Below are 22,611 nucleotides of genomic sequence, written 5' to 3' on the forward strand. Positions count from 1 at the left end.
GTTTCAAGTCTATGCTTCCTTCTCTGCCAATGCCATGTACCTTGATGCACTATGGCTTTGTAATAGAGTTTGGAGTCAGAGGTGTGATGCCTTCAGCTTCCTTCTTCTTGCATAAGATTAAATTCGCTGTTCTTTGTCTTTATTTTTCTTTACAGATTTTAAGCTTCAGGATTGGTTTTCTTAACATTGTGAAAATGCTCCTGGAATTCTGTTAATGTTGCATTGGAACCATAGGTTGCTGTGAGTGGTCAGGACTCATCCCTACTGAAGCAGTAATCAGTTTCTTTTCTGTTCCTAGGTACCCCCCCAAATATTCCTCTGTGCCAATCACCCCTTGGGTTTGGGGAGAAAGCATTGAGCCTTGTTGCAACATTCTGTGCACTCAGGAAAGCCCTGTATTCCTCTCTATAGACTCATTTTTTCCTCTGGGAAACTAACTGGGAATCTCATGACACAAAGTTTACTACATTGAAGGAAGGTCAATAAAGATAAAATGAAATCACTCTCCTTCACTGTGTTCAATCTCAGGTCATTTTATTCCATCTGTATACCATGTGGAAATGATGGTAGAAAACCCCTACCCTGCCATCTTTCCTGTATCCTCCACCATGGTATGAACATCAGCATGCAGACAGTATGGCATTGCCATTAAATACTCTGAGTGTCTGGTTTGTCAAATTTTTCTCAGCTGTATTCAAGCTAGATTGATTGGTCTATGATTTTCTCATGGCTCCCGCCCATGTCACTAGTTTCACGCTGGTCTCATGACGCTCCTGTGGTTCGTGTAGCTTAACATGTAGTTACGTGACTGTGGTCACATTTACAGTTGTTTTCTTCCATGACTTACTTGCCGCTGGTTCATTCCTTTAAACCTTTCAGCTACCTAAGTTTCCCTAAGCTTTTATCTCTGTTATATAAGCTGGGCACGATGACCCCTGCATATCCTGAACATTTCCACTCCTGGGTTTTAGGCTTCTCAGCCATTTGGATGCGATGCTCCTTGGGAGAGCCTTTTGAAACTATTGTTTATGAGGGTTTTTTTTAATCACAAAAAAATACAAACAAAACAAACAAACAAACAAAAACCCTGCTTTTTCATCTTTTGCCCAAAGAGCACATCAAAATCAACAAAAGTTTAGAGATCGGAGTATTGGTGTTTTACTATTACTTTGTCCCAGATCTATTTAAATTAGGTATCTCTCAGGTGTTCTCAAAAAGAGGAGGATGAGTTATAAACAGTGATTTTTCTGTGTAGAGCAACACGTACAGACCTTACTCTTTCCCCATCCTCACAATCACCGTGTCTTTTATGTTTAGTGTGCATTAAAATCTAAGTTTCCAAGATTTTCCTCACTACTAATCTACAAAGGGAAATGGAAATTATAAAGTTTCCTTAAGTTGACTGATTCTTGTTTTTATGGTAAAGTCGGAGGAGGAGTATCCATGTACCTATTCTAACCCTCTGTTTTGCCGTGATCTGACTCTCACATACACGAGAAAACTGAATAATCAATACAGGAACATGAAGTTGTGGTCTGTGGGTGTGGTGGGAGTGTAAAGGCATCAAATGGATGGGTTCCCAGACTTTGGAGGAGGGACTGGAGGAGTGAGTTTGGTCTTTCTCATGCTTCTGCTGTGTGCCACAGGAGCTTTTATCTTTTCTGTCTGTTACACCATGTGAGAACACCCAGATAGAGCCATCTGTGAAGGACAGCCCCCAACAAGACACCTGCTGGCAACTCGACCTTGGATTTCCCAGCCTTCAAAATGCTCAAAAATAAATTCCCATTCTTTACAAATTACAGAGACTCACATATTTTGCTCCAGAAGCACAGACAAAGACATACTGCTTGTCTGCCTTCGTGGTTTGAGAGTGTTTTAGAAAGCAAGGTATGAAATTTGGGGGTGGTGAATTCTGAACTATGTATCTTGGCTTTTTATTATTTATAAGAGAAGGAAGTATCTAGATATCTGTCTTGTCAAATGTTTCTGATATTTTGAAGGCTCTTTGGAGAAATGTCAGTGCTGGCTACAGTATCCAGACAGGGCATTTTTAAAAGCTTGACACTAAAGCCTGCACATTTCTTTCAGTTTATTTCATCTGGGAGAAAAAAACCCATTCTGCCCTGGAGTTAAGCAGTTTTGGATAAGAGAGGGACATTTGTATGAGTCAGGAGATGGGGTAAATAAAACTACCTTCACTTATGTAAATGGACATCAATCAAGTTCTCGGATCAAAATAATACCTGAGAAAGAAGGAGTCCTCTGAATCTGCTTCAGCTCACATACAGGTCCCCTTGCCCTTCAACATTGGCGGGTCTGGTCCTCACACTACTGGACTCACGGTTAGGCTCTCCTCGATTTTCCAGTGTGTGGAAGAAACTATTGGCCCTTCTGTCTCATCATCCTATAAATGACAGGCAGCGGGGCTTCTCAGCCTCTGCAGCTGCTTGAACCAATGTCCATAATAAATCCCATCATGTGCACATATCTGTCTGTCTGCCCATCCATCTGTCTATCTATCCATCGATCTCTCTCTCTATCTGTCTGTCTATCTATCTATCTATCTATCTATCTATCTATCTATCTCTTTCTATCTATCTATCTATCTATCTATCTATCTATCTCTTTCTATCTATGATACACACACGGGAGGGGGACGTTATGTTTCTCTGGTTAACTCTGGTTAATGTATTGATAAAGATGGACTGAAAGATAAAATTATCTTCCTTGATCTAAAGGACCTTATGGAATACTGACCAGCCATTTGTAGGTTTCATAAACTTTTTTGTTTATCACTTGGACAAGTGTACAGTTTTGATGTTGCATCCTCATCTTTTCTACTGCACTTCGGGTATCTTGAGTCCAGCATCTCCAGGAAACTTTATGCCTTTCCCAGCAATGAAACAAGGCTGGTATTTATAAACATATATGATTACAGGGAGAGACTCATGACAAGTGGCATGTGTTTGTGTGTGAGCTAATGAGGAGGCTCTGCATAGGGATTGTCTAACATTCTGACCAATTTCCCCAATCCCATTTTCCAGTTCCCTAATTCGGACAAAGGCGTCCTTTGGGGCTTACAAGATACAGTGAGGCACTGTCACCCCCAGATCAGAGGCTGGAAATGCCAATTGCACCAGTTGATCGTGAGCATGCGGCAGATGCCCACAGTTTCCTCCAGACTGGCTCTGGTATGTCCGCTTCTCCTGTCCTCTCGGATGCTCAGACCAGCTTTCCCTCTTCCATCAATCAGTCCTGGTTTCAGTCTCCTAGGTCTCGCGTGTACGCATCAGTTTCAAGCACTGAAAACCTTGCCAGGCTCCCCATGAAAGCTCTGCGAAAGGAGGCCAATCCCCCCAGGAGTACCATGCCATATCTTCAAAGGAATCAGACAAACAAGACTGTGAAGACTAGGCCGTTGCGGCTACTCTGCTCTTTGATTCTGTAAAATAGATCATAAATGTGACTGCTTGAAATCTTTCCCTGGAGGCCCTTCACTGCTGGGTGCTCACGTGACGGTGAAGAAAAGGGGGAGTGGACACAAGTGAAATGAGAGCCACATCAGGATTCTGAAACCCATCCCCCAGCGGCTATCTTTCCCCCCCTCCCCCACAGAGTGTGAAAAGTATGGAGGAAAATTTCTCCGCCCCTGTGAGGCAAACGTCTGAAAGCCTCTAGAACTCTAACCTAAGTCTCCGGTATTATTGGCACATTCTTTAATTTGTCCTCTGGGATGTATATAATTAACGGTTAGGAAATTTGGGCACTTATCCAAACTCTTTCTTCCCAATGGCAGACGGCAAATATTAAAGCTGCACTCGGCATCCGCCGTTGCCGTCAGCTGCCTTGTTCTTTCTCACGAGGATCACGTCCTTCCATGCCACACTTAATTGGGATTTTTTTTAAAAGAGCCTTTCATGCTCTTGTTCACCTCCCTGAGATTCTTTTTTTCTTCACCTCCCTTTCTGTTTCTGGAGGGGTGCCTGTGATGAATTCAGTCTTATTCCGAGTCTGCCATCGCTTCCACGCTGGCTACCGCTGTTCTGTCGCTTGTCACATCGAGATCTTGCATTCAGGAAAGTGTGTGTGTGTGTGTGTATAAGCAGGCAGAAGATTCTTTGAAAATATGGCCTTAGGAGTTTATTTTTAGACAGAGTGTGGGACACAGACTCTACCGTACCTTGTGGGTCCGGCTGAGCTCGGCAGGAAGGATGAGCTCCCACTTTCCTGCAGGCCCACTCTAGACCACCCGCACGATCATAAGCTGTTGTAAGCAATACGAGGTAGACCCTCTTACATCGTAGACTCTGATTCTCTCGTCTCCCGTTCCCAGTGGATTTTCTGTAACTCATCAAAGGTGAATGGCAGAAAGTGACTGCAGAGAATGATTGGGCTGATAGCTCTTTATCTGTAGCCATTTTTTATTAAGCCTGACGATGACTAATACACACTGGCATTTCTATCACTCTGCTGTCCTCAATTGCCCTGGTCGGAAGGTTGTCTCCCTTTTACAGATGAGGCAAAGGACATCTCGAGGCTGAAAGGACCACACAGCGAGGGCTGTGAGTTGAGAGTCAAATGAAAAGACTTGAATGGAATGTGTATGCACCATCATCCATAAGGTGACATCCAGGAGCAGCTGACATTTCCAATAATGACCCAGAAGGGATTGTTCTCCTTATTAAGCATAGCAGGGTTGAAACTTACTTTTCATGTCTCAGATGTGCAGGATGATGGTTACTTTTTATCTTTTAAGATAACAGGTTTCATCCTGCGCTGAAATTCTCATATCTGACTTTGATAATGGGATGCGTGCATTCAGGATCCGTGAATGTTTTAGAGAGTGGTGTGGGGGAGAACATTTAATAAAGTAACTTCAGCTCTTTTTGTTTAAGATTCCCCGGTGACTACACACAGAAGCATGAGCACACACTATGCACATACATGCACATGGCATGTATAATAATATGCTGATGACCTGTGTTTACCCGTCGGTTTTCCTGGAGATTCAGGATCTTCTGTTTGTATCATCTGCCAATTTCCATGGTGGAAATGTACTCCTAGAGGCTGATTTTGGTTACCGCCCTAATGTTACTGAACGTGAAATCAAGACGAGATGAACAAGGGAAGCTTTGACTTGCAGCCCCGTTAGCATCCTAGACACACATACAAACCTGAACCTCCACAGCAGGGCGGTGTTGTTCCTTCAGGGGTTTGTCCTCAGTCCTGCCAAAGATGGACTGGGTGCAGCTTTGGCCTAAGAACCTTCAGATCAGCAGAGGAATACCATTGTCAGTGGGCTGTGATCTTCCTCTAGCTCACCCCTAGACTTCTTTAAGCAGTCCCCACAGCCCTTTATTATTCCTGATCCTTTAGCAATGTCCTCAAACCACCAGCAGAGCAATTACCTATTGAATTTAACACTGACTTCCATTAGCTGCGAATCCTATCATCTCTAGCTTCAAGGGTTTTACCTGCTACAGCCTCACATTCCCACCCTCTTGTTCCATCAGCTCTTCCCCTGGATTTCCCACTCACTGTTTGCAGAGTCACAGTCTGGGAGGCATCTTTAGACTTTCTTCTAAACCATTCCCTTGTGCCGTGTCAGTATGAGACCTTCTGGATTTTAAGGTATTCTGAAACCTCGAGTCTTACTTTCCCCAAATTCATGGACATGGAATACACGTCACCAAGAGTGTAAATCCACGTGCCATTGGTAATTGTATCTCAGACTTTAAACTCCAGGATTAAAGGTATCAGGAAAATCAAAGTGAGCCCATGTGTACTTGACACCTTACCCAAAACTCCTTCCCAAAATCGCAACATCCTCCCATGGGTCCTGCCAGCTCCAGGCTCATTGCTGTCCCTTCTCCACTGCCTGGTCCATGCTCATTCTGAACTCTTGGAGCTCTGAGCTAAGCTTTGTTTTCCTTCTGCAGTGACAAAGCACTTTTAAACTACAGAGTTTTGCATCAATTTCATGCTGGAACACCCAGCCTAGTAAATGACTACTTCCTTCCAAACGGCACCACGTTGCTCCGACTGGATCAATGCTATGGTCTTAATGGGTGCGAGAGGACAGGGCAGCACATTTTAGCAGGGTCAGAATCTATCCACTTAACATCCCTACAGATGCTCTGCCCTCTCAGCCAATCATTACGACTGCACAGCTCCGAGAGTCACCACCACCCATCGTGTGGCATCCTCTGATAGTTTTAAAAGTTTAAGATGTAATTATACCGTATTACCCTTTCTTCCTTCCAACCCTTTCTATGTCCTTCCTCCCTTTCGAATTCATAGTCTCCTTGCTTATTATTACTACCCATGTGTATAAATAGATAACTGTGACCTATTGCACCTGTTTATTGTTGCCTGTATGTATATGATTTAAGGCCTAACTACTCGGTATTGGAAAACCAATTAGAGAGCTCATGCCCGGGGAAGACAAATTCTCTCTCAGCAGTTATTCGTTCCCAGTAGTTCTGTGTCTGCTGCCGGGGCTCCATGAGATCTCCTCCTTCTATGGTAACATGTCTGTTGGGATTGTCATTGTTCAGGCTTTGTTTAGGTGGCCACGTAACTCGAGTATCATGGGTGTAGCTTCCCTGTCACTTTTCGGAGTCACAGCTCACAGTGGACTTCCTGATCGTCTGTCTCTTACCATCTTTCACCCCCTCTTCTGTGATGTCCCCCGAGCCTTCAGTGCAGAAGATGCATCCTAGAGGTTGGGCATCCTGCGATCAGTTGATCTCTGCATTTGGACCAGTTGTGGTTTTCTATAATGGCCTCCACCGGCTGCAAAGAGAGTCGGACTTGAGAAGGGTGGGAGCTACAGTGGCCTGTGGGTTTAAGGATGAGTTTTAGAATTATGATAGTCTGGGAAGGTGGCTGTATCCGGCCCTCCACGAAGACCCATGACCTCACTAGCTCCTGGTAATTTACAGGAGGGAAAGCAAACCCAGTACTGGAAATCTAGCCTTTGCTACTTTGGGAGAAAGCAGAAGGGATAATGATTTATTTTAAAGGCATCAAGTGTGTTTTAACTACATAGAAATGAAATACTGAGAACCAAGAGTCGACAGGAGGATATCTAGTGGGAATTCGCTCTGCCCGTGGTTTTGAGCTATCAGATCTGATGGAGAGATCTATGGACATGACATCTTAAAGGAAAGAGTGGGGAAGGGGCAGAAGCTCAGTCTCTTGTGTGGTGGTTGGAGATTGGACTGCTGTTTCCCCTTACCCCCAGGCAGAATGGAGGACCATGGTGACTGTTTACCTTTTGTGTATCCATGAGTGTACCCTAGTAAATCCTTGATACCCCTTTAAACAGGCTCTCATGGTTTCACCTCCGGAAGACTTTACTAATTACAGTCTAAAATGGCCTGAGTTACAGTGATGAGAGGTGGGATGCCTACAGGCAAAAGGAGGTGAACCCTAAAGACCAGCACCCACCCTAAAGACCAGCTCCCCACATAGCTCTTAGTACCAAAGCCCTATCTCGGTCACCAAAGCCCTCAGTTCACGACCCCAATGTCCCCTATTCCTTGCAAGATTCTTGCTTCTATTGGGCCTGGGAATCTAGACCAGGAAAACCTTGTTTTTCATCCCTTCAGTTATGAATCTGACAGAGTTAGGATGTGCCTCAGCTACTGCTATACTGCTGCACCCTGACCAAAGAAACTTGTAAAAGAAAGCACTTAACTGGGGGCTTACTTACAGTTTCAGAGATGCGTTCATGGCTATTGTGGGGAGGGGTACAGCAGCAGCTAGACAGCCATGACCCTGGAGCACTGGCTGTAAGTTAGAGATTACCTCTGGTCTGTTAACATTCAGCAGAGAGAGAGAGAGAAAGAGAGCAAGATTGAGCTTGGCACAGGCTTTTGAAACCTTAAAGCCCACTCCAAGTGACACACTTCCTCCAACAAGACCACACCTCCTAATCTTTCCTAAACAGTCCACCAACTAGGGATGAAGCAATCAAATACATGAGCCTCTGGGAGCCAGTCTCAACCCAACCACCACCAGACATACAGCATTTGCCAAGCAAATGTCCCAGGTAACCACGAGGATGCCGGGACAATTCTACACGACGCCTCACTGATTATAAGAGCTTAGAAGAAAGCCGTCATGTCATCTATGGTAAGGAAAGAAGGGAACATGGCACTCAGAGTCAGCTCAAGCTAGACCGGGAAGGAATTGGAAGCCCCCCTCACCTCCAGCCAGAGTATCTTCATGTGCCTGGAACTTACATGTTGTCTCTAGACTCAGATAAGATCTGCTCTCATCTCATAGGATCCTCCTCAGTGGATGTAGACATAGAAATACTACTGTCATGCTGTAAAATGGAATAGGGATTTCCAAGTATTTTATCAGCCCGCTGAATAATGTAGGACCTGCGCAAGCTGGAGCAGAAAGTTGATTATGTCATCACATGTGTTTGCATTAGTACACTGGGTAAAACATTTTTCCAGAAGTTTAAATTGAGTGTTCCTTCAAAACGCAAGAATTTTCAACTTCTCGCGTGTTTAAACAATTTTTTTTATTGAGAAAAGGAGAAAAAAAAAACAAGTTTCCACCTCCTCCCAGCCTCCCATTTCCCTCCCCCTCCTCCCACCCTTCTCCCGCTCCTCCCACCCTTCTCCCCCTCTCCCCACACTTTTCCCCCTCCCTCTCCAGTCCAAAGAGCAGTCAATGTTTTCTGCCCTGTGGTAAGTCCTAGGTCCTCCCCCCTCCGTCCATATCTAGGAAGGTGAACATCCAAACTGGCTAGGCTCCCACAAAGCCAGCACATTACATAGGATCAAAACCCCACAATTCTTAGTTAAGGGAGCCACTTTAGGGTTGGCAAAAGACCTGACCCTAGAGGGGCTCCCAGGTGCCCAAGCTGAGGTCCCCAGTTAGTTCCTTGGGCAGCTGAAGATAGGGAACCTGAAATGACCCTAGCCTGTACCAATACTGACGAATATCTCGCATATAATCATAGAACCTTCATCTGGTGATGGATGGAGATAGAGACAGAGACCCACACTGGAGCACTGGACTGAGCTCCCAAGGTCCCAATGAGGAGCAGAAGGAGGGAGAAGATGAGCAAAGAAGTCGGGACCACGAGGGGTGCACCCACCCACTGAGACAGTGGAGCTGATCTATTGGGAGCTCACCAAGGCCAGCTGGACTGTGACTGAAAAAGCATGGGATAAAACTGGACTCTCTGAACATGGCGAACAATGAGGGCTGACGAGACGCAAAGGACAATGGCACGGGGTTTTAAACAATTTTTGACAAATTGGACCAAACTCAGGAGAAAAATCTCTGAAGGTTCACAGAGCCTGCCTTTCTCCAAGGATGTCGGTAGGGGGAGCTCGTGCTTCGTCCTGGAATCTGGAGTAGAGCTCTGGGAAAACGCGCAGGGAGGAACAGGTCTTAAGTGAAGCTTTGAGTGTGAGAAATAAAACAAAAGGGGAAAAAAAGTCCCGAGCTCATATTTCTGCCAAATGTTATCACTTTGGCTCACCATGTTTTGACGGAGAAAATGTGTACTATCTAGAACAAATCCCTGCCGAACAACCTTGCGCTCCTGCCCGGCCCCTAGAATTTCTACTCTGCCTCCTAGAGAGCAGCTTGTTTTGCAATGAAAGTACAGATTTTGTCTTGTGTGGGAGAAGCTGTTTTCCCTGACATTCACACGATGACCTGGTGTTACCTTTAATCAAATGTGTCTCTAGAGAAAAGCTATATGACAGACAGGGAAACCCAGTGAGGCTGGCTAAGTGCGGATGGAGGTTTTGCCTAGGTCAAGCTGCAGGAGAGGAGGTGTTGGGGGAGAGCGGGGACACGGCGGGGGTGGGGGGAGGCGCGTTTCTTGGGTCCAATTGTGGGGAGTGAAGCTGGGTGCAGTGCACTAGCCTTAGATTATTGGAATTGCGAGCATTTGTGTGCACACGAGTTTGGGTATCTGTGTTCTGATTCAACGATTGGGACCAGCTGGAAAACCACAACAGAGTCAGCCAATTGGAACATTTCTCCCTCTGTCCATAAATAGTTCAAGCTCGTCTCAAACATGAGGAAGTTTTTCAAGAAAGAACCCATCATTGTTTCTTCCTCGACACAGTGAAATAAAAAAAAAAAAAAGTTGACATTTCCCCTGAAATGGCTTTCTGTGCGATTCTTTTCTGTAAAGGGATTATTTCATAGGTTGTGGATTAAAGGCTCCATGCTTTAATATTTAACTAGGATTAGGACAGAATTACTCAAAATTTCTTCTCTTTATTTCTGAAGCTCATTGGAAAATGAAGTCTGTTCTTTTTAAATTTTTTTGGCAAAATAATAGAGAAAAATCCTGCATGTTCTCCCTGATATGGGAAATCTAGTCAATAATATGTGTTTGTGTGTAAAAAAGTGGGCTTGTGGGTGTGGAATAATACGCACAAGGGAGAGCAGAAGGTTAAACATTAGCCCCAGGGAAGGACTGAATGCAGGCAGTGAGCATGAGCTCTGAAAGGGGATCTAAAGCTAAGCTAAAAAACAAAACCAAACTAGCGAGAGCATACAACCCAGTGCGGTGCCCCTCAGCCTCTGCTTTCAATGGTTGCTGTAACTGGAAGAAGGGGGTTCATTGAGCTGTAGAGTCTTCGGGTCCGGTTATTTTCTTTCTTTTCTTTTTTATTTGCAACTTTTTATAATAAAATTTAAAATAAAATTTCAAACGGTGATTAAAAAGAGAGTGTGAAGCCACTGCCTTCACCGAGGTTTTGTTCCATTTCATTTGGTTTTGGTTGCTTGGTTAGTTGGTTTTTCTTTATTTGTTAGTTGTTTGTTTTTGGCCTGCTGGGCATCTCTGCACACCAGACCCTACCTGGTGCAGAAGTTAACTGTTGGAGAGTGATGCCATCTTGTGGTCAGACTGGAACTTAGGTCTAAATGTTAAAAAGCAGACAGAACAGCCACTATTTGAAGGGTAAGGGGTTCACACATGCATGAGGAGTGCATTAGTCAGTCTTTCCCTCTTTCCCTCCCTCCCTCTCTCCCTCCCTCCTCCCTCCCTCCCTCCTCCCTCCCTTCCTCCTCTTTCTGAAGCCTCACATTGATACAGTGAGGACAGCCTATTGCACGGAGTTAACATTTCCCTCTTAGTCAGAATTGAAGTTTCTCTGCGGAGGGGACATACTGGCTCTTAAATTGTCACTCTCCATCAAGTATTGAGTGAAATTAAGACATATCTTGACAGAGTTTCCGATTGGAGGAAAAGATTCCCGGGAATCTGGGAAGGAGAATGAAGCACACCTGACCCAGGATGGAAATGAGTCAGAAAACCGGCACTTGGGGCAGGTTAATTTTCTAAAATTGAATCCACCTAGAAAGCTTTGAAACGTTACCTCTTCGGATGCTGCAGGGGGCGCTGTTGCCTCATGGTCCACTTGGGTTGGTCTGTTTGTGATGGTTCTGCCTTGTTCCTTTTTTTTTTTTTATGTCTGAAAAGAGAACCACAGAGTTGGGCTTTGTGGAATGCCCTAAAAACAAAAGGTCTATGAACTAATATTGCAGCTAGCTCTTTTTAGGGCATTATTCCAGGTATGTTTATCTAGAGCAATATCTATCCTCCTAATCTAGACTGCCTTTCTGGAATGGGATCCCTCCAGCAGGAAGCAAATCATATTCTGAACTCTTTGGTGAATGTGCTCTTTCCTTATGCACGACGTGGGCATCTTTCTGGTTTGTTCTTTGCATCATAAGTGAATGAATTTGAAGCTAGACAGCCTGTCTTTGATCAGTAAACAGTAGTTTTCATAATAACTCCACATAGAGAGATATAAATCTGAGAGTTTATTGTCGTTTAAGGTATATTCATGGAGAATACAAATGTGCCTTGTCATTTCGGAAAGGTGAGAGAGAGGGGTACCTCGGATGTAACTCAGGGTCAGATGAAAATCATTAGAATCCCAGCTCAGCGGCTTAGCAGCTGCATACATCTGAATAAATTAAGAAATAATGTGAATTTTGGTCTGCAAAGCTGGAGCAAATATTCCAATCACGAAGGCCTCTGTGTTGATTAGAGGAGATGATGTGAATGAAATATTTGCCAGTTCTTTATTACGAGGAGAAAATAAATCCTCTTCAGTTATTGGATGCTCATTGCCATGTTGGTTCCTAACAGACTGCGGCCCTAGAGGAAGCCTATGCGCCCTTTATCCCCCGTAAGAATCATTGCCGAAAACAAATGGCATTTACTGTTGGCCCAAGCTGTGGAAAAGTAGTTTTGCTTTCAGTATACAAAACAGGAAATTGGTCTGCAGATTCGATTCAATCCCCATCAAATTGCTAATAATGTTCATCATAGGACCAAATAACAAACTGAATCCTAAAATCTATATGGAAGCACAGAAGATAAGGAACAGCCAGAGTAACCCTTAACGGAAAGCAATACTGGAGCTATCATAGCACACTAACTCAAATCTGACTGTAGAGCCCTAGGATCAGAAACAGCAAGGTACGGGCACAGACACACGTGTGAGGCACTGAAATAAAATAGAAGGCCCAGAAACAAGCCTGTACAGCTACACCCACCCAATTCTGAAAAAGATGTCAAAAGCACACATTACATAAAGGACAGCTTCGTTATTATATGTGCTGGGGTAACTGGATTTCACACGAGAAGAACGGAACTAATCCACATCTCTCATGCAGCACACAAATCAGCTCCAAGGTAGATCAAAGGACTGAATTTAAGACTTGAAACTTTGAAGCTGATAGAAGAAAATATAGGTGAGACACTCCCAAACCAGGGAACAGGCAAAGACTTTCTAAACAGGAACCCAATAGAAGAGGAAGCAATCCCAATGCTTGACAAAGGGGTTTATAGGAAATTAAGGAAGATTCCACACAGCAAAGGAAGCATTTGTTCAAGTGAAGAATCAGTCTATATGTCTTCTAACTTACATGTCAAACATGGTATTAATACCCAGGGTTTAAAAAGAACTGCAGGATGTGGACAGCAAACATCATCCAGTCTCTTTTCTGATGCTTGAAGTCAAAGTGGAATTTAGTAAAAATCTAATTTTTATGTGGATTCTTTACTGTTTATTTTGGATTACTTGTAAAAACTGGCTTGGCTACTTCATAGTTTAGACTTTTAAGCAAGCGTCTAATCTCAGTTGAGTGTTTGAACTTGAGTCTGTTTGTCCAGCTACTTGTTTCCCACCTCAACTCCATTTCAACCCTTTCCCCACCTCAACAATATTCTAATGTGTTCTCAGCAAATTTTAATAAGACCCCCATGTTTTAGGATCCCTCAAAGACTGCATATAAGCTGCTCCAAAATTCTTAGAAGGGAAAGTAGCTGTTGTCTGGTTTATGCTGCACCAAGGGCTTCAGCAACACATACGAGATGGTCACATATTCATCTTGTGTTGCCTGAATCTTTCATTAAAGCTAGACCGGTATTGACTGTAACTCCTGATCTCGTTGATGGGTCTCCAACTGTAACTCCTGATCTCACCGATGGGCCTCCAACTGTAACACCTGAGTTACTCTGGGTACACTTCGTGCACCACTGTATGGCTCGTTAGCCAGGCACGGGCCTGGAGATTGAAAGAACACACAAGAGACCTGGGTCATTCAAAGGGAGATTAGCCAAATGCCGTTTATTCAAACTTAGGAAAAACCTTAAATACCTAGCTGCTGCACAATGGAATTTCCCCCATGCAGGTGGGAAATTACCACGCCCAAGGTGGAGTCAACAATGGCCCTGTAGCTAACCACCAGGGGGGCAAGAGGAGCACAGGAACAAACAGGATGTTTAGCTGGATGGCCAAAAACTGTCCTCAAGATGAAACCCAGGAGCAGGGGTAGACCCATGGGCCCTACAATTGACCATCTGACAGATGGCAAGAGATTCACCTAACAGTGGGCCATTAATTTCATGTTTTAGAAATAATAGTATAATCAGTGAAAAAATATTTACAGGAAAATATTTGCCTGTTTACAATAAGAAATAATATTGTAATTTCTACTACAGTTAGTCAAACTTCGAGTGTATGTGTGTGTGCACTTACACATTAGTGCCAGCGTGTGTATACATGCTGTGGATGGGAATAGGAGGGAGAAGTAAGCCTCTGGTACGATACCCGGCAACTCTAAGATTTAATATTTTTAATATTTCATAGATGCAGACATGAAAGCTCAGAGAATAAAGTTTGCACTGTTTTTATAAAAATAAGACTGGATCTATCTAGACTCAGAATCTTAGAGATTTTTTTTTCATTCTTTTGAAAAAAATTGCATAAAAGACTATCAACGGAATTCTTTTAAAATGTATATAAAGAGCTATCAGCCAAGTTTGTTTTCCTTTTGGTATGGTTTAGGTATCAAAGTGACTGTGGCCTTGTTAAGAAGAACTGGGCAATGTTCCTTCTGTTTGTGCTTTTTGAGGAATAATTTGAAAGTTTTGGAGTGAATCTTTGTTTGAAGTCTGATAGAATTCTGCACTCAAACCACCTGCCCCTGGGCTTTTTATGGTTGAGAGATTTTTAATGTCTGCTTCCATTTCACTAAGGATTATAAGTTTGTTTAAATTGCTCACCTGATCTTGACTTAACTTTGGTAGATAGTATGTATTGAGAAAAGTAACTATTTCTTTTAGATTTCTAGTTTGATGGAGTACATATTGTTAAAGCATGGCCTCTTCTCAATATCTGTTGTTATTTTCCCTGTAGGAGGTCATTCTGTCTATGTGTTGCTTTCATTGGCTAATAAAGAAACTGCTTTGGGCCTATATAGCAGAGCTGTAGGGGAACAGAGCTAGGCAGGGAAAACTAAACAGAGGGTTGGGAGGAAGAAGGCAGAAGGAGATGTTCTGGAACCACCGCCAGAATAAGATGTGCTGAAACTTTGCTGGTAGGCCACAGCCTCGTGGTGGTATACAGATTAATAGAAATGGGTTAAGTTAAGATGTAGGGGTTAGCCAATAGAAGCTAAAGCTAATGGACCAAGCAGTGATTTAAATAATACAGTTTCTGTGTGGTTCTTTCAGGGCAAAGCTAGCCAGGTGGCCGGGACAAACAAGTGGACCCTCCTCCTATAAATTGGCACCCAACCCTTTCATCTCTACTTTTGTTAATTTAGATATTCTCTGTCTGCCTTTCAGTTACTCTGGATGAGGGTTTATTAATCACTGATTTTCTAAAAGAATCAACTTTTTATTTAATTAATGCTTTGTATTACATTGTTCTATGAGCATTTGACATTGTTCTATCTCGAAACTTTCTCTCTAGATAACTTCTATGTTAATCTCAAAACTCTTCCTCTATCTCTGTTTATTTTAAATTTATTCAGTATTTTCCTTTTCTGTTTTCTATTGTTTCTATTTCTGAATCTAAAAGTTAAGGTCTAGTTAATTCCTTTTTTTCTGTACAGAAGAATTTTTTTAATCAATTTGAATGCTAAATAAAAATATATTTTGAGGTCATATAACCTTGGAAAGTGTTCTACATAACCTCTCTGTTGGGAAGGTGTCATGTCCATCAATAAATCAAAGACCAATAAAATCAGGCTTTCTTTTTCATACCTAACATTTTTATAACTTAGTAGACTTTGCCCATTTCTATCACCCCAAATAAAAATACTAAAAACAAGATGATGAAGATTATAAAAAAGAGTAACAGTTCAAAATTCTCTTTTGTTGATGAGGGAAAAATAGGAAGATAAATGGTCCATGGAAGTTAGGTATCTTACACAGTCCCTAGAAGCTGGAGATCTCCTGGAGCAGTTACACTAAAACACTCTATATGGGAATAGATAAATTTGATTTTTGAGGCTCTTATTCACTTTGGGGGTGGATTTCCTCATCCATCGTTCTTTTTGATGTAGCCTCCACATTTTTATATAATAAAACTTTTGAAAACAATGGTTTATTCTTTAACCTTTCACTCAAGTATATAGTTTATGTTGAACATATTCTGTTTCCCACCCACTTGTCCTCATTTGTCTTCTCTTTATTCCTCTGCTAGTGTTATTCCTCTTTCTTCTGTTAGACATTTTTATGGCGCGCGCACACACACACACACGTATCCCTCTTTTGTTGGACACCAATGCTATCTCCATACTTTACCTGCTGTGAATTGTAGTGCCCCAGTGACACATTGACTTGGAGCCTTTGGCTATTTACCCAGGTATAAGATATATTCTGAGTTTTTGAAGAATCTCCACACTAACTTGCATAGTGACTGGCTGGCATTGCCTCCCCACCAGCAATATGCAAGGGTCCCTTTTGTCCCATCACTGTTAAGATTTGTTCTTGCTTTCTTAATGACTGACGTTCTGACGAGGGTGAAATGGCATCTTCAGTATGTTTCTCTGACTGACGATTTGTACTTCATCTTTTGCAAACTCTTCATTCTTCTCATTAGCCCCTTTATTGATTGGTCATTTGATTTCTTATAAGGTTTAGTGCATATTCCAGATATTCGTTGTCAGATGGCTATAGGACATTTCTTTACTTGGTTAAGCTTTTTAATGCCACGAGATCCGATTTGTCAGTTGTTGCCATGATTTCCTGAGACTGGAGTTCCATTCAGAAAGCCCACGCATCTACCCACATCTTGATGTGTTTCTCCTCCTTTTTCCTGTAACACTTGCTGGTCTTACATTAAGCCCCCTGATTCATCTGGAGCTGGTTTTTGTACAGGGTGAAAGACCGATATTGTCCAGCTCCCTTTGTTGAAGACGCTGTCCCTTCTCCAATATATATTTTCAAGTTTCATCATCTTTGTCCACTTGGAAGCCAGTGTTGGATAGCTTAGCTCCGCTCCGTGACAGTTTTGAAGTTTAACAGATATTCACAGAGTGACTAGACACCGCTTGGGATTTCCTAGCAGCAATCTTGGCAACTTCTTTCTAAACATTTCCAGCTCATTTCCATATGAGAATAATCAAAGTTTTCCTCTAAGTAAAATTCTCAACTGTCTTAGTTCTTTGTCCCCTTAACACTTTACTCTCTTCTTGTGAGATGAGAAATCAATTCCCAGGTATCCCACACACAAGATGGACCAAAAGCATAGACCATTTAACTGGTCTTTTTCCCACTCAGAGTTATCTGGTCTAACTAAGAATCACATTAAGTCTTTTATATGTAAGATCTTTGTAAGCTTGGAATCTCAGTTGATATCCTGACTCCATCAGTCTTTCCAGACCTGGAAGGGCCTTGCTCTCTATTCATATTACTCGCTTACACATCTGTTATCTTCTTTAGAAACGGTCTTTGAAGATGTGGTGGAGGCTCCTGAGATGAGATTTATCCTGGATTTTTTTTCAGGTGTATCTTGAGTGCAATCACACATATTATGTTAAGAGAAAAAAGCAGAACATGATTTGATATCATACAAGAGACAAAGACATAGATTGCTTTTGTCCATAAAGAATGGTCTCCCCTGCTGGGCAGTGGTGCTGCCTGACTTTAATCCCAGCACTCACGAGGCAGAGGCAGGTGGATGTCTGTGAGTTTGAGGCCACCCTGATCTACAGAGTGAGTTCCAGGACAGCCAAGACTACACAGTGAAACTCTGTCTCAAAAAACAAACAAACAAACAAACAAACAAAAAGGTGCCCCCTTCAAGCATATAGAGAAATTTTGCCAAGCTAACCTAAGAAAACTCTCCAGATATTCAGTCTATCATGTCCTTTATTACCTGACACCTAGTGCTATTAAACCAAACCATAACACATTTTAGTTTTTTCTTTTGGTTATGGCAAAGAATCAAAGAATTAGTTTCTCTATTCAAGATAATGGCAACAACTCAAGCTAATTGAGTCACGTAGGTGTTGTGGTAAGCAATAGGGCCTCACTGGCACTTTGCACCACCAATTGCTTTGGCAATAGCTTGAGGTTTTTTTGTGTGTGGGGGGGGGTGTTCCCATGGGACTTTAGCCAAAAACTCTTCTATTTTGTCTTCAGTCACTAATATTCTTTTTCCCTGTCTTGTATTCTACTGGCAAAGTTTGCCTTTTGAGTTTCCTGTTCAAGTTCCTAAATTTTTCATTTCTTATTTTCCTTCAGTTCGGGTTTTTTTTTTTTTTTTTGGTTGGTTATATTTTTTTACTTACAAGCCTTGAACTGTTTAATTCATTTCATTCCACTGTTTGATTGGTTTTTTTTTCCCATAGATTTCATTAAAAGTTGTGTTGATTTCCTCTTTAAAGACATCTAACATATTCATAAAGGTTATTTTGAAGTCCTCTTATGGTGCTTCAGAGATATTAGATCTCTCAGGATCTGCTGCAGCAGGATTGCTGGGTTTTAGTGGAGACATATTGTCCTAGCAGTTACTGATAGGATGTATGCACTGACATCTAGGCATCTAAGTTTGGGATGATTGTTTGTGCTGATATTTAGCCTTGTCTTTGTTGGGTGTGTGTTCGGTTCTTTCCATTACCCTTTCTGGTTTTTAGAAGAATGTGGTGGCAGTGGGTTGCCTGATAGTGAATTCTTCTGAGATGCTGACAGGTATGGCCACCTAAGGTTCCGGGTAGAATGTGTTTCTTGGTATTGGGAGCTGCTACCTCCAGATGGAGATGGGCTACAGGGGCCAGGCTAAGGAGACCCACAGTAAGGAGGAAAGCAGGGTGTGCCACCAAGATTAGGGGCCAGAGAGAGAGGAGAGGTCACAGCATGTATTCTGCTACAGATCTGTGCATGAGACTGGGGAGTTGGATTTGAAGTAGGGGAAAGAGAGTGAAGGTCTGGAGATTGCCTACCTGCTTCCCCGGCCAGTGTGGCCAGCGGGTTCCCAGGGAGTGCCTGCAGAAGTGGACAGTTACTTTTTATTTCCTTATTTTCCTGCACATTTTAACAGGTTACAACTTGTAGGACCCTGTTAAGCAGGAGTAGTAGGAACTAATGTCCTTCCTTGTTCTTGTTTTCATTCCCTCAGGATTCTTTAAAGACCAGATGCAATGTTAGTCCAGTTTGTTCACAGATACCTCGTGTCTGAGCAAGGATGTTTTCTCCTATTCCAACATACCCAAAATTATCATCACAAATGCCACCGTTTTTAAAAATATTTTATGCAGGTTAAAGTTATCATTATTTTGTTGTTGTTGTTTTGTTTCTTTGCCATTGGGTTTTTTTTTTTTTTTACTTTTAGTTTGTAACATGGCAAATGTTTTAGTTTAGTTTCTGTTGCTGTGATAAAACACTGACCAAAACCATCTGGGGAGGAAAGGGCTGAGCTTACAGGTCACAACCTACCATCAAGGGGAACCAAGGCAGGAACTCAAGACAGAAACGGAAGCAGAGATCATGGACGAACTCTGCTGGCTGGCTTGTTCTTCATGGAGTGCTCAGCCAATTTTCTTAACACCTCCAAGGGCCACCTACCTAGGGTGACACTGCCAACAATGATCTGGGTACTCATTCATCCATCACTCATCAAGAAAATGTCCCCACGGGCATGCCCACAGACCTGTCTGATGGAGGTGACTGCTCAGTCGCAGTTCCCTCAGCTCAGGTGGCTCTAGTGTGTGTCCAGCTGGCAAAAACTGATTAGCACAGCAAATTATATGGAGTGATATTTTTCAAATACTGTACCACACTGGAATTAGTATATTCTTTTACTTCCCCTGCGTGTTCAATTTTCTTGCGTCACTATATGTAAGAAACATTTCACAGAGGCAACAGGTTGTTTTATTCTAGTTTTCTTTGGCATATTTTTTCATATATACATGAAACTATATATTCATAATATTATATATACATATGCATATATGCATATGTTCCTCTTGGAACACTTTTGTAATTTTACAGCTTCACTTTGTCTCCTCTGTTGCCTGATTTGATTAAAATCACTTGTTTTTGTAGTTATTGGTTTAGGGTTTACTAGATAGTAGTTATCTTAGCCTTATGTTTTCTCTCATGCAATCCCATAGTCGTCTTTTCTTCAGTTTGGGTATTTTCAGAATTCTATTTCCTAACAGTCTTTGTCCCCTTGAAAGATCTTATTGTACCTTTTTATTGTTTGAAGTGTATTGCTGATAAATCTTTGCAGCTTTGGTATGTATCATGAAGTCTTTATTCCACAGTCAGACTTGAAAAGTGTTTTCCCTGGGAATAGAATTTTAACTTGAAACTTTCCAGTCTTTGAAGATGTTACTCCTCTCCTAGAAAGTGCCCCCCTTGCTGCTCAAAATTCTCTCTTCTTAAGGTTTTTCTTAATCACATATGTGAATCATATTCTTATCATGTGCCTGGGAACAGATTTATTTTGCTTAAAAATCATAGAGATTCCTGCCTCTGTGGATTCTAAGATTTTCATGAAATTTGGAGAAAGTTAGTATTATTCTGTCATTTTTTTTAAACACTCCAAATCCGGGAACCCCAATCACATCTACACTGGCCATCCTAATGTTTTTTACAGCCCACATTGGCTTTCCCCCATCATCTGTCTTGCTTTAACTTTAGATGGTTTCAATTTCTGTATTTATTAATATTGTCCTTATACTGGTAACCCGATATTTATACTACTCTTTATTCCAGACACTTTATTTTTGATTTCTAGAAGTTTATATTTTTTTATGTCTTTCATGCGTCTGCTTTATTTCTCGTGATGTATTCTGTCATTTAGAACCTCAGATATAATTCGTATGTCTAATTTAGCTTTCATCTAATGTATTTTCGCTGTTCTTGGGTTCCCCTCATGGTGACCATTCCAGCCTGGTTCTTGGGCTGTCTCATAATATTTTAGAATTCTGGATGCTCCGCATTTCACTATGCTTGCGGATAGTTCGGTGTAACTTTTAGATTATTGATCTTTCTTCTAGCAAAGTGAGGCTCTTTGGACGTGGGCTGATGTCTTCATTTTCAAGCATTCATTTTTTTAAAAGGTGAGATAAAAACAGGCTTTAGTCACAAGTTGATTTGGCCCTAGTCCTGGAGCGGTGCCTTTTGAAATAGTAAAATGATTTCACATGAGCTAAAGGGTTTTCTCAATTCTAGACAGTAAGAGTTGACAGCAGCCCATGCTCCATGTGGAGCTTACATGATGTTCTTTTTGTCCCTACTTGATGATTCCTTGATTTTCACATGTGTGTGTCCGAGCGTGCACACGCATGTGTGTCCAATGCAGTGTGCAGTGGTAGGCATAAAAAAAAAACATTGCAGCTTTCTGTGCCGATATCACACCCGCCGACATGGTGAACGTTCCTAAGACCCGCCGTACATTCTACAAGAAATGTGGCAAACACCAACCCCACAAAGTGACCCAGTACAAGAAGGGCAAAGATTCTTTGTATGTCCAGGGAAAGCGGCGTTATGACAGGAAACAGAGTGGCTATGGTGGGCAGACTAAGCCTATTTTCCACAAAAAGGCAAAAACTACAAAGAAGATTGTGCTGGGACTGGAATGTGTGGAGCTCAACTGCAGATCTAAGAGGATGCTGGCTATCAAGAGATGCAAGCATTTTGAACTGGGTGGTGATAAGAAGAGAAAGGGCCAAGTGATCCAGTTCTAAGCTGACCTTGTTATGAAGACAATAAAATCATGAGCTTTCACTCAAAAATAAAAAAAAAAAACATTGCAAATCTTTAGGGCACTGCACCTGGTGGACCCTTCTCTCTGTGGAGCAATCTTAATCTGTGCTTTTTTATTTAATTTAGGACCACTATGAAATGCCCACAGTCTGAAATTTGCCATACTGTATCAAGGAGACCATGGGGCGCTGCTTGGATCTTGTCTGCTGTTGTCCAGCATTAATACCTTCTAAGCACTAAGATGGGAGATCACTAGACTCCTTGTTCTTGTCTCTCTTTTTCTTGCTCTTCTGCATTTCTTTTTCTTCGATTTCCAAAGAGCCTTATTTTGTGCTCTCTTCTGTTTAGTTAGCTTTTTCACAAGGGGGTGGGGTCAGTCCTTTCCTTCACCCTCAGTCATAACAAAACCTTGGAGTTTGGAAGTAGGATGTGGATATGGCTATTTTGAGCATCATGGCAGATTGGTAAGCACTTCCTACAGAAAGCTGCCCAGAATCATAGTATGCACTAGAATTCTATCCTGCACCCGATACATGAAATTGCAGCAAATACTTAAAAGTCCAATTATCCACTTGCAGTTGCTCTTGCTGAAGGGTGTGTCCTACTTGAACTTTTCATGCACACTGTAATGCTTCATACGTTAGTTCATATTTTGCAGTGCGAAATCGCCTTTGCTCGGCTTGAATTGGGCTGATTGCCAGCCCATTGCTTGGATCACTGCCTAGCTCAATTTAGCTGTAAATGTAACTAAAATAATGGTTTCACACATGGTTATTTTGGACATTATAATCTAAGCAGATACAGTCTGCTGCAGGCTAAGTATTCCAATGGTCACCATTCACCATAAAATGTCAGCGTGGTCATGCTTTATAGCGATGACCCTCGTACACATAATTGAATTTTTCTGGCGTTGGGAAATGGAGCACATCTGCAAAGAACAGCTGGCAACTTCTCTGATTAATCTAGGCGTAAATACAGCTGTACCAGTGAATAAGCATTTAAAAGAAAGAAAGTCCCAAAACAAACAAACAAAATAAAAACAAAACAGAGCTAAGGCCAAAGGTCAATATCGAAATTCCTGTTCATTAACTCAT

The 22,611-nt window shown here is 42.1% G+C and overlaps 1 protein-coding gene across 1 annotated transcript; it reads left to right on the forward strand.

Annotated features, from left to right (window-relative positions):
• Window positions 1-21,177: 21,177 nt before the first annotated feature.
• On the forward strand, window positions 21,178-21,537 carry LOC142844815 (large ribosomal subunit protein eL42-like). Its single transcript, XM_075963620.1, has one exon. It carries the CDS (start codon window positions 21,178-21,180, stop codon window positions 21,496-21,498), a length of 321 nt encoding a protein of 106 aa, XP_075819735.1. The 3' UTR covers window positions 21,499-21,537.
• The last annotated feature ends 1,074 nt before the right edge of the window (window positions 21,538-22,611 follow it).

This window comes from Microtus pennsylvanicus, chromosome 2 (assembly GCF_037038515.1).
Source record: "Microtus pennsylvanicus isolate mMicPen1 chromosome 2, mMicPen1.hap1, whole genome shotgun sequence".
In the NCBI taxonomy this organism is placed as follows: domain Eukaryota; kingdom Metazoa; phylum Chordata; class Mammalia; order Rodentia; family Cricetidae; genus Microtus; species Microtus pennsylvanicus.